This window comes from Alosa pseudoharengus, unplaced genomic scaffold (genome assembly GCF_046254945.1).
Source record: "Alosa pseudoharengus isolate Yale_2024_CS ecotype anadromous, Long Island Sound unplaced genomic scaffold, YU_APseudo_1.1 YU_APseudo_1.1_scf_13, whole genome shotgun sequence".
NCBI classification, from domain to species: Eukaryota; Metazoa; Chordata; class Actinopteri; order Clupeiformes; family Clupeidae; genus Alosa; species Alosa pseudoharengus.
The window spans coordinates 17,277,979-17,290,095 of NW_027468598.1; the positions used below are offsets into that span (position 1 = coordinate 17,277,979).

At 48.8% G+C, this 12,117-nt stretch overlaps 1 protein-coding gene across 5 annotated transcripts in view; it reads right to left on the bottom strand.

The window, feature by feature from the left end:
* The window catches only part of dgkd (diacylglycerol kinase delta), a 30,752-nt gene that overhangs the window by 3,070 nt on the left and 15,565 nt on the right, over positions 1-12,117 (bottom strand). For 2 of the 5 annotated variants that reach the window (XM_076282319.1, XM_076282317.1), the window contains exons 7-27: positions 11,348-11,473; positions 10,975-11,077; positions 10,363-10,525; positions 9,206-9,314; positions 8,375-8,514; positions 7,692-7,782; positions 7,007-7,101; positions 6,774-6,873; positions 6,164-6,488; positions 5,791-5,943; positions 4,629-4,757; positions 4,353-4,449; positions 3,604-3,726; positions 3,360-3,456; positions 3,033-3,140; positions 2,713-2,826; positions 2,343-2,477; positions 1,652-1,806; positions 1,157-1,268; positions 873-965; positions 338-454 (exon numbers count right to left, since the gene is read on the bottom strand). In XM_076282319.1, coding sequence (XP_076138434.1) covers positions 338-454; positions 873-965; positions 1,157-1,268; positions 1,652-1,806; positions 2,343-2,477; positions 2,713-2,826; positions 3,033-3,140; positions 3,360-3,456; positions 3,604-3,726; positions 4,353-4,449; positions 4,629-4,757; positions 5,791-5,943; positions 6,164-6,488; positions 6,774-6,873; positions 7,007-7,101; positions 7,692-7,782; positions 8,375-8,514; positions 9,206-9,314; positions 10,363-10,525; positions 10,975-11,077; positions 11,348-11,473 — 2,685 coding nt within the window. Of the gene's footprint in view, positions 1-337; positions 458-872; positions 966-1,156; positions 1,269-1,651; positions 1,807-2,342; positions 2,478-2,712; positions 2,827-3,032; positions 3,141-3,359; positions 3,457-3,603; positions 3,727-4,352; positions 4,450-4,628; positions 4,758-5,790; positions 5,944-6,163; positions 6,489-6,773; positions 6,874-7,006; positions 7,102-7,691; positions 7,783-8,374; positions 8,515-9,205; positions 9,315-10,362; positions 10,526-10,974; positions 11,078-11,347; positions 11,474-12,117 lie in introns of all 5 variants that reach the window. The other 3 variants (XM_076282316.1, XM_076282318.1, XM_076282314.1) reach the window with 2 other exon arrangements.

The following is a 12,117-nucleotide window of genomic DNA, read 5'->3' on the forward strand; positions in this document are numbered from 1 at the left end:
CTATTAATGACATGTCAAAACACTGCTAGCTACTTTACGTGTCTTTTGTATTGTGTGTTTAAGAGGCACTTGTCTGTGTATTTGTACTGAAGAACTTCAGTGCATGAGTCTATGTGTATTTGTGAGCTGTTTAGGGAGTGGGTGGGTGGGTGGGTGGTCCATTCAATTCAACTGAGAGGAGGCCGTGGATTGAATGGAGCTGAGAGCAGGCAGCTCACTCAGTGTCAGCGGAAGCTGGTGGCAGGTGTTGGGGGAGGAGGTGTTGGTGGGGGGAGCGCTCGCGACACAGCTGCTGGCGGCAGTGGCGGTGGCGGCGGCTGTGGCGGTAGGTAGGTACCTCGTCGTCGGTGGGCTCGATGAGGTGGCACAGCCACGGGAGGTCGGCCAGACGGCGGAGCTGCTGGGCAACGGTGCCCAGGGTGGCCGACAGCTGCTCCTTCTGGGGAGGGTCCAGCTGCTGGAGGGAGCAGAGAGGAGGGGCAGGATTAGATACTGCAAACACACACACGCACACACACACACACACACGCACACACACAAAAACACACACACACACACATACACACAAACACACACACGCACACACACACACACACATACACACACAGCGACACACCCATATACACAGATGCATACACACACGGTCACAAACACACACAGGAACACACACATACACAGATGCATATACAAACATACACACACACATACTCCTTGTGGTTTAGCTCAAGAGGAGTGGGCTGGCACACACACTTTCATACACACAATGATAGCAGGAGACAGACAGGCACAAAAAGAGTGGGATAAGGGCAATTTTTTGCACCCCATATATTTTCCCTATTTTCTTCTCTCCCTCCATTGGCCCTCAGGCTTACCATACACATCTTCCCAGCCAGAAGCAGCTCAGTCTCACTGTGAAGAGCCTTCACGTTACTGACCATCTGAACCACAACGCTACTGTTCAGGCCCTGCAAAACACACACACACACACATTTTCAGGGTCGGACTCAACACACACACTGTAAACACACAGCGGTGAGCTGTGATTCAGCCGTACTAAGCACGAGACAGACACACAATTCAACATGCAAAAGAATGGACACCACCACCCTGGTGAGCACACACGCTAGTGAAGGCATGATGTTAAAGAGTCACGTACGCCGGTGCTTTTGGAGTTGGCGTAGACCACGTCCATAGATTTGGAGCTGGCGTTGACTGCGTGGGCAAGCTCCTGCTCCATGCTGGGGTGGGACTTTGCAATCTCTCGGATGCTGAGAAAGACGTGCGCGCACACACACACACACACACACACACACACACACACACACACACACACACACACACAAACACACACACACAAACACACACACACAAACACGCATACAAACACACACGCGGTTAGCTGTGCAGGAAACTAATGTATTCAGGCCACAACCAGATTGTGTTTTGCATAAAAGCTCTGAAGGCAAACACAGTAGCAGCTGCACACACTCAGAGGGCCAGCTCATCAGCTTATCAGGGTCAACTCTACCTAAAAGCATTTAAGGAGAACATCGAACATCGACACTGTCTGATATGAGAATGTCAATGTGAAAGCGTGCATCTCTCTCACTGTGTGTGTATGTGTGTGTGTGTGTGTGTGTGTGTGTGTTACCTGTGTATGAGTGCTCCTGCGGCCTGGCCAAACTGGTTGATCTGGGAAGCCTCCTCCTCGGACACTGTCTCTGGCTGCAGGGCATGCTGGGCTGGTTGCCGTGGAAACTCACACTTCTGCTTGTCCTCCCAGGACTTCAGTGTATTCTCAAATGCCTGATGGAGGGAATCAGAGATAACCAGAGAGAGAGAGAGAGAGAGGTGGATGAGAGGAGTTAATGACCTGTGAAATAAGTAACCTCTGAGTCAGTTTGTTTTAATTAGCTGAGTTAATTAGCTGTGAATGCATAATGTGTGTGTGTGTGTGTGTGTGTGTGTATGTGCACATGTGTGTAGACAGGAATACAAAATGATTCTCATGGAACCTGGCAAAGGTAGTTTATATATACAGTGTTTGTGTGTGATGTATTTGTGCATTTATGCCTACATGCACCTGTGTGTGTGTGTGTGTGTGTGTGTGTGTGTGTGTGTGTGTGTGTGTGTGTGTGTGTGTGTAGACAGGAATACCTGCCCACACATGTGTGTGGGCAGGAATACAAAATGATTCTCATGGAACCTGCCAAAGGTAGTTAATATATACAGTGTTTGTGTGTGATGTATTTGTGCTTTTTTGCCTACATGCATCTGTGTGTGTGTGTGTGTGTGTGTGTGTGTGTGTGTGTGTGTGTGTGTGCGTGTGTGTGTGCACTCACCCTATCACGAGTAAGGGTCTGTGTGCGGTTCTTGTGGATGATGCGGATGTAACCCGGTGGTTGGATCCAGGCTTCCCCGTCCACCTGCACAGGTACGCCCTCATCTCCCAGGATGGTGATCTTCACTGTGCGACACTTCAGGACAAATCACAACCACAAGAGTGAGAAACAACAATCTTCTCAAATCACGACAGGACATACAGAATGTTATAACCATTACATAATCAAACACTTAAGAGTGGCCCTCCTGAGAAAGGAGCAGAAACGACTTTCCTAAATATATAAACTGAGACCTAAGGAAGACAACAACCAGATAGCTGAAGGGTATATAATGTCAAAGTGCCCAAAGGCCTCAGGTGTGTGCGCTCACCTGTGCAATTCGGTGGTGCTGCAGGTTGATGACACGGGACACGGCCATCTGCATGCTGCCAAACACAGCCACCACCTCCAGGATCTTATCGTCGAAAGACGGGGCCGTGAACGTCTGCAGACAGCCAGAGGACAACAGGAACATTATTATCAAAGGAATATTGGCTAAAAGCAATATGGCTCCATAATAAATCAGCATAGTCATTTATTACTAATACAATACAACTCAACATGTCACAATAAACAAACTGCAGAAATTATAAGTATTATTTTTAATATCTATACATATGTTATCATTTTATGTGTGACTAGGGTACGTACATCATCCTCTTTGGTTCCACCCCAGAAGTTGGTCCCACCAGCGTAGCTGGGGATGTTCAGCACCGCAATGCCCTGCAGGCTGGGCAGGGGGATGGGCCGGCCGTCACACTGCACGCACACACACACACACACACACACACACACACACACACACACACACATATTAATTAACACACTGACAGTTGCAAGAACATTCATTCATACCAAAAATACCAGCCAGCCTACGGCCACACACACATCTCCCTCTCTCACACACATACACACAAACACACACACAAAGACATACTCTCTGTCTCTCTTACACACACACACCACACGCACACACACCTCTAGAAGCACTCTCTGCTCCAGGTTCTTGTAGGTGCGGTGCAGCAGCTCCTTGGTGCCCAGCACTCCGTACCACATCATGTTCTTAGTGCGACTCCTACACACAGACACTAGCAGCTTAATATAAACACAAACTAACAAACAAACAAACAAACCCAGAGGGGGCTGAAAGGTCTCTCCTCTCGGCTGGGCCGAGCTGTGAGAGCTTGTCCACCCCCGCCCACCCTTCCTTCGCCTTCCTTACCGACACTTCTCCGGGTGCTCGTCCCTCTTGTTGTTGAAGTCCAGGGTGATCTTGGCGTCCAGCCCAATCCCAAAGTAGTTGTTCATCACACACTTCTCAGTGTAGCAGTCCCTGAAAGAGAGACTACATATATTATTTTAGCAGGCGTGTTTATACATAATGTCAATTATATTACAACAGCTACTGTCCCAGGAGCAACTCGGGGTTAAGTGCCTTGCTCAAGGGCACAACGGTGGAAGGTGGGTATTGAACCCATATCTTTTCAGGCTACTGCATGCTAGCCCAGGTCCTTAGCAACTATGCTACCACCACCCCGCAGCACCCCACCCCACCCCGACCCGCCCAATAATAAGAGCACACACAGTAGCAGTGTGTATGTACTGTATCTACTGGAGATGATGACAAAGCATTGCATGGATGAGGAGGAGTGGAGTGAGAGGAACATCTAAGGAAGAGAGGAGGACGAGAGAACCGGGGGAGAAAGTGGAGGTGGTGCAGGAGGAGGTGTTCAGGAGACAACACAAAAGAAGAGGAAAAGGAGGTGAAAGAAAAAGAGAGAGAGGAAAACACAGTGTGTGAGAAAATAAACGGAGATAAAGAAGGACACTACAAACAGGCCAAACAATGGAATGATGAGATATGGATGAGAGGAGCAGAGAGAAAATAAAGATTTGAAAGAGGACGAGAAGGGTAAAAGGTGAGTCTGAGGTAGAGCACTGCACAGCATCCACACAGGCAGTTGAACTCACAGGTTCTCAGGGTCATAGTTGAATGGGTCAGCGTTGACTAGCAATCTGCTGATGACTGAGCTACTGGACAAAGAACCTGTCATGCCTGCCCTGAGACCTGCAAACAGAGACAGACAGACAGACAGACAGACAGACAGACAGACAGACAGACAGACAGGCAGACAGACAGACAGACAGACACACACACACACACACACACACACACACATTAGGACCACACCTAAAACACAACAGATAAATCCATAAAAAAGGCATTCTGCTAAACATTGCTCTTACTTGGGTAGAGGAACTTTGTGTTGAGCATTGGCATGTTCTCCCTACTTCCTGTCTGAGCAGGAAGTGATGCAGAGCTCCCCAGAGACAAGCTTCCCTTACTGATGAGTTTCTCACATGGCGTCTTAGAAACTGTAGAGGACAGACACACACACACACACACACACACACACACACACACACACACACACATATACACACATTTTAACACTGGTACACACTTTGCAAAAACAGTATAAATGTTCAAAGCCCCACAAAAAAAGTATAATTATAATCAAGAGACATGACATTTACTCATTTGGCAGATGCTTTTATCTAATTTACCATATCAGCTTGTAACGCATCAGGGGAAAATAAAACTAGTTCTTCATGTAAAGATACAGAACAAACAGAGTATACAATTTGTTATTTTTCCGTATATACACTTTCCAACCAGGTGTGTATCAGTGCTTATTTTTAGCAGTCAGCGTTGCTCCTAGCATGCCTGACAGGAAGTCAGAAACAATGCAGAAGTCTGCCGGGCGGCTGTTTATCATTCTACAGCGCAGTGACCTATTTGGCTTTGAAGGTAGCGACCCATTTAGTCCCAACTCATAAAGATCACTGCACCAGATGAACTCGGAACGTGCATTTGCATGAGTGGAACATGGAACGTCTTCCCCTCTCCATCAGAGAGTGGGTGATAGGTTATGCGATGTTAAGTATTGTTACCTATGACTGATGGTAGCCTGCAAGACTTAAGTAAGGCCTAAAGACTATAGATGGAGATGAAGCTTGATGCCCAATTTCTTTACCCTAGAAACTTTTAGTTTGGCAGCATTTTGCATTCTTTCTGAGCACTATACTGAGGATAAAGAGCCGATATGGCAAGCTGGCCAATGCCCCCCGCAAACATGGTCGCTTCCGCAAGTCATTCCCGGAAGAGAGACGCTCCAAACGGGAAGCAGGTCGTCGCACGCGACATGGACAATAGTGAATTTTATTTTTAGGGTCTACTTGAATGGATTTAAAAATACGTTATTTTTCTCATACTATAAAACGGGCTAATTTGTAGTTCTTTGTGGTTGTGTGAATGATGCTCAACTGCATACAAAGAGTTGGGCCCAGGGGTCTGAATGACCACCCCCCCCAGGCACACCTGCGACGGCGTGCTGCCCATCCTCACCTCTGCGGGGTGGCCTCCGGTGGCCGCTGTTGCAGCCGTTGCCCCCACTGTGCGAGGACTGCAGGGAGACCTTATCTTCCTCCTCCTCTTCCTCCTCATCCGCCACCAGAGCAGAGAAGACCTCCTGGGTCTGGGCGTTCTGCTCGTCCACGGCTGGGATGGAGGAAGACAGGAAGCGATGGAGAGAGAGAGAGAGAGAGAGAGAGAGAGAGAGTGGTCGGAATTGTGAGAAAGAGAAGAGGGAAAAGGTACAAAACAGGTTTCAGATCTCTTTCCGAGGGGCTGCATTCATCTGTGTAGGTATGTTAGTATAGATATGATTGTGTGTGTGTGTGTGTGTGTGTGTGTGTGTGTTTGTGTGTTTGTGTCTCACCTTTCTCTGTGTGCTCTATGATCTGCCTGATGGCCTTCTTCAGGCTGTTGGCCCGGAGCATGAGTTGCTCGCGGGGCTTGAAGATGGCGGCCGCGCTGGTGCTACGGGCGGAGCAGGGGGCTACGGACGCGCTGCTGCTGCTGTTGCTGCTGGTGGTGGTGGTGGTGGTGGGGGCCGAGGGGGGCTGGGGGGGCACCAGCACGCCCTCGCCCTCCTCCTGCTCCTCGGCGATGGTGGGCGGAGGGGCGGGCATGACGCTGGACGCCTGGGCCTCCTCGCTGAGCGTCTTCAGCAGAGAGTCCAGCTTCTCCTTCAGCACGCCACACTGGAGCCAAGGAAGCACAGAGTAGTCACTGAAGAGCTAAATGGACATTATATCCATTATGTTGATTCTACAATTCTAATGAAACCAGAGAGGGTTAAAGCGGAGCTAGTAATCAAGGATCTTTGATGAAACGTTTTAGCACTTATCTAATCATAGGGGCTTTCACTCCATTAGACACTGTCAGAGGTAAGGGGAGAGTGTGAATGTGGTTGTGTGTGTGTGTGTGTATGTGTGTATGTGTGTATGTGTGTGTGTATGTGTGTGTGTGTGCGTGCGTGTGTTTACCTTCTTAGCCATGGCCTCTGACTCCTCAGAGCTCTCTGTGTTCTTCTCATAGGCCTTCCCCACTCTGGCCACAAAGTCCTTGACAGTCTCACACAAAACCCTACACCACACACACACACACACACACACACACCCAGACAAATGCACACACAGAAGACAAATAACACTTGAATGATGAACACATTCAAGCCACAAACAGGTCAGTGTATGACTGCGGTGAGCGGCTAACTCACTTGGCGGAGGAAATGACCACCGAGTGCTGGTCTGAGCTCAGTATCTTCGACAGGTGCGCCGCCACCGAATCCTCATACGTCAGGATCTGCTGCACCTGCACATCAACACAGAGCCATTAATGGAGCATGCACAGAAAAAAAGATAAAAGTCTGTTCATTTAGTATTAATCCATCCATACATTCATCCATCCATACATACATTCATCCATACATTCATCCATGTATCCATCCATTCATCATAATTGGCTCTACGCACTCTTCGAATGTGTGAGGGTTGGCAGCTCTGTGAAAGCTATTCCTCATTCTGTAAGTCGCTTTGGATAAAAGTGTCTGCTAAATGATTTAATGGAACTGTAGATGAGAGAACACACACCCCTTCTATTATCTGCGCCTGCAATAACCTAGTCTGACACCGTTAGCCTAGCTTAGCATAATTCACTGGAAGTAGGTTATACCAGTTAGCTCCCTTTTAGCAGGTAAGCTAATTTCCCCAAAAGTTGGCCTGTTCCTTTATGGTTTTCAGAGTACAAATGCTCTAGGTGTGGTATTGCTAGAGGCAGACTCTGTCTCCTGACTAATTAGCCTACGTCTGACCCCACCCTAAACCCGACAACCCTGCCTGAAATGAGGCTCACATCCTATCCTGTGTTGGCATAAAGAGGGTGCATTGTGTAACCTTGTTCACCTGTACCTCTGAGTCATCGCTACAGTCCTCGGTCACCGTGGAGCTGGAGTGTTGCCGTGGGAACTTGGTCTCGTACACCATGATGCTCCACCTGTGCATCGACAAAAACAGATCGTAAAACAGAACACAGGTGAAACAAACGAGACACACGAGACAAAAACGCTCCTTGAAGATTGTCCTAACATGATAGGAATGCTGCCTGAGGAAGTTTAACACCCATAATCATGTTTGTGGTGACTGCTGAACTCTTGTATCGCTTGTCCTATTAGTCAAGTACAGTCACAGTATAGCGATGACCCCTTCAAGTTGACAGGCTGTCCTGTTTCATCTTCCTAGGCACTCATAACGACTCATAAGTGACCCTTAATAATAAGCCCCCTCCCCCACTCCTCAGTGCTCATCACTGTCATAAACCTTCAACTCCACACTCTCTCTGGCTCTTTACCGTCCGTGCGTTTCCCAAAACCATAGTTGCTAGCCTGGTAGCAACTTAATTGGTTGGTAATGGGAAATTGCATTGCAACCAACAAAGTTGCTAACTTAGTTAGCAACTATGGTTTTGGGAAACTCACACAACTTAGCTAGCACCAACTTAGTTAGCAACTATGGTTTTGGAAAAACACGGCCCTGTTAATTTAGGACTGTGTTCTGTCAGGTCAAGTGACCCCTCTCCGACCCCTCACCTGTCCAGCATCTTGGTGCTGGCCCGCTCCAGCTTCTCCAGGATCTGTGGCAGCTGCGTGTCGTCGTCGCAGGCCGAGCCCCAGCCCAGGACGCGCGCCAGGTCGTTCCCCGTGCCCAGCGGTAGCACGCCCAGCTGGCACTGCAACACACACAGGCACGCACACGCATTCACACACACACACACACACCACCAAGCATTTAACCGCCGGCATGAATTATCATCAAACCCTCTTGCCACCCACACCTTCAAACACCCTGCTTCAAGGAGTCTATTGGAGCTCTCAGTCACACATTTTGACACACACACACACTCACCACCTTCCACAGTGTGAAGGATGGCTGCACTCGGGACTCTATTCATACACAAACACACACACACACATAGACGAGAGCCTGGCAGAGGGCCGCTTTGTAAACAGTGAGCCCCACCGGCCTGCAGGGGGCAGTAGGGGACAAGCTGGATGGGAGAGAGACTCCCTCCGCTTCAGAGCACGCGGTCAGGGCTGAGGATGAACCTAAAAACCCTTCATAGACCCACAAGGCGTAAAATACATGAGGCTCTATTGAAAAGCACACTCTATCTTCTAAATTCAAGAATGGGTTGTCATGAGAACGTATGGAGTTCCAGGAGCTCCATCTGAGAGCTGTGGGTGCAGTGTTGAGGGAATTCTTTTATGACGGCCACATGAGTTCACTTTTCTCTTTTGGATAGGAATAGGAGTGTTGTTTGGGGCAGACTAGGGTGATGTGTGTGACTGTGGGAAGCAGATGATCTGCTTTGGTTCCTGTGTGTGTGTGTGTGTGTGTGTGTGTACACACGGGCAGCTCACCTGCTTGTGGAGGGTGAGCGTGTCAATTTCTGACAGCACCCAGCCCACACTACCATCACCGCCACACACCAATATCCGGAAGGTGTCAAACTTCTGGAAGAGTCTCAGCCTGGGAAATGGACAGAGAGAGAGAGAGAGAGAGAGAGAGAGAGAGAGAGAGAGAGAAAGAGGGCGATAGATTGAGAGTGTGAGAAAGAGACTGACAAAGACCAACGACCACAAAACAGAGTCCATGACCTACATTCAAATGCACAGCACAAGCTGCCCCCTCTTGTAAAAATGCATGAAAATTCTTCTGCGTTAACCAGACGCGGTCACCCTCCAACTTCGGAGGTTGGTTTAAAAAAAAAAAAAAAAAAAACACATCCCTCTTATGCACGGCCAGCTCAAACAGGCCGTCTGAGGAGAGGAGAACGAAAGCATGACAATGCAGTGGGGCCACGGGTTTTGGACGATACGCGAGTTATTTTTGGAGCTCGGAGACGCTGAAGTGAGCGAGTGGGCCCCCGCGTGCAACAACACAGAGCGTGGTGGTCAGCCAAAGATGCCGATAGGGCGCAGTTTTGCAACACAGCTCTTTTCAAAAGGTCTCGCACCTCACAGTTTGTGCGCACAAACCGCACGTGTGTGTGTGTGTGTGTGCGTGTGCATATAAGGGTGTAAGGGTATGTGTGAGTGAGAATGTTTGTGTGAGTGTGGGTAAGATAGAATGTACTAACACCTCTTCCTCTACCCTCCACCCTCCAGTTGTCTTTTCTAAAGTGGCTGCATGTTCTGTCAGAGAATGTCTTCTTTTGACAGTGTGTGCACTTCAATGCATGATGTGAGCGCGCCAAATATGTACTCTGGGAAAACTGTATTTACCTTTGTGTGTGGGTATGTATGTGAGTGTACGTGATATGAGTGTGCGTGAGCTTTGGGTAAAGAAGTATTTGCCTTACATGCATATCCTCTTGCATGTGTGTGTGTGTGTGTGTTTGAGAGAGAGGAGGAAGCCTAGGCCCATATGTGCATGTACATGCATGTACGTACTGTTGCTCTTACGTGTGTGTGTGTGTGTGTGTATGTGTGTGTGTATGTGTGTGTGTGTGTGTGTGTGTGTGTGTGTGTGTGTGTGTGTGTGTGTGTGTACATATGTGTAAATATGTGTGTCTTACCCGAGGTGCGGTCCTCCGTTCATGAGGTCGAACACCTGTGCGGGGTTGAGCAGCTGCTTGAAGCGGCGCAGGAATTTAACGCCCTGGTTGTCTCCGCTCTTGGAGTTGACGAACACCAGCAGCGGACTTGTGCACGAGGGGGGACACGTGGCCTTCCAGAAGCCTGGCAGCGGGCGAAAGGATATGACATCATCACTTTAAAAGGTCACAAAATTCCCTTGGGTCATCCTGATCTAGTTCATAGGCACTTTCCCATGCTTAAGTCTAGAGATCCATTCACATAAACTTAAAAAACATAAAGAAAGAGAGAGCAGGAAGGAGGAGGAGGGAAGAATAAACAGAGAGAGGGAAGAGAAAAGAAAGAGTGAGAGGTGATGAGGTGGGTTCTAAGTTTCTCTTCTACTGCTTATCCAACTATGGAACTAGACATGACTTTTCTGGCCAAATAAAGCACAGATCCCATTCATGCAGGTTTTGAAGGGGAGGTGTGTGTGTGTGTGTGTGCTGTCCAGTACTGTGTGTACTCTATAGAGGTGTGTGTGTGTGTGTGCACTGTCCAGTACTGTCCAGTAGGGCTGGAGTGGATGCAGAGAGCATCGGTGTAGTGCTCACCGTCTGAGTCGATGCTGTTGAGGGCTGTAGGGGGGATGACCGACACTTTACACTGACCAAGGGGACACTTAGTGGAGAGCTGCTCCTTACACGTTGTGTGCACCTAGAGAGGAACACACACACACACACACACACACACACACACACACACACACAAACACACACACTGTATTGTACATGTTTGTAAAATGAGAACTGATTCTTTGTATGTTTCAGTACTCCCTTGACACACACACACACACACACACACCACACACACACACCACACACACACACACACACCACACACACACACACACACACACACACACACACACACACACACACACACACACACACACACACACACACACACACACACACACACACTCACCATGGCCTTACACCACAGGCAGCGCCAGTCCTGGAGTCTGAGCACGCTGCCACAGGTCTTATCACACACTGTGCACTTTGCACTGACCGGCAGGTTCCCCTCCAGCCACTGGTGAGGCATAGATATCTGCACAGGGAAAACGTAGAAAATGTAGAAAGAAAGAAAAGAAAAAAAGAAAGAACGAAAAAAACATGAAGGTGAAAGACAAAGCAGGAAAAAAAAGAGAGCGAGAGAGAGAGCGCGAGAGAGAGAGAGAGAAGAGTGTGAGGTGATGAGGAGAGATGGAGGGAAGGAGAGAGAACAAAAAGGAAACAAGAGAATGAGAGAATGAGAGATCACCACAAAAATCTCCCCTCCACCTCAGCTCAGTCTCCATCCATCTGTCTGCCCCACTTTCTGTGAGCTGTGGCCAGTGGGCCCAGTCAAGACAGGCCCCCTTCCTCACTTCTGCTGTTTTGGCTGTTTACAGCAGGAAGCAGACACACACACACACACATCCTGACCACACACACACGCTATGGGGCTGAATGCAGAGAGCTGTGAGGCCTCGTTACACTTGGGGGGCTGTACCCAGACCAGAGGCGCTGGGAACTGGGAACCTCAGCCTCCACCTCAACTCTCTCTCTCTCCTTCTCCCTCCCCCCCCCCTCTCTCTCTCTCTATCTCTCTTAGAGGCCATAAAAGGCCAAAGACTGAGGCTGGGGTAATGAACCATAGGACAGGACAACGATAGATGAGCTCCTGTGTAAAGGTTGTTCCACTGAGCTATT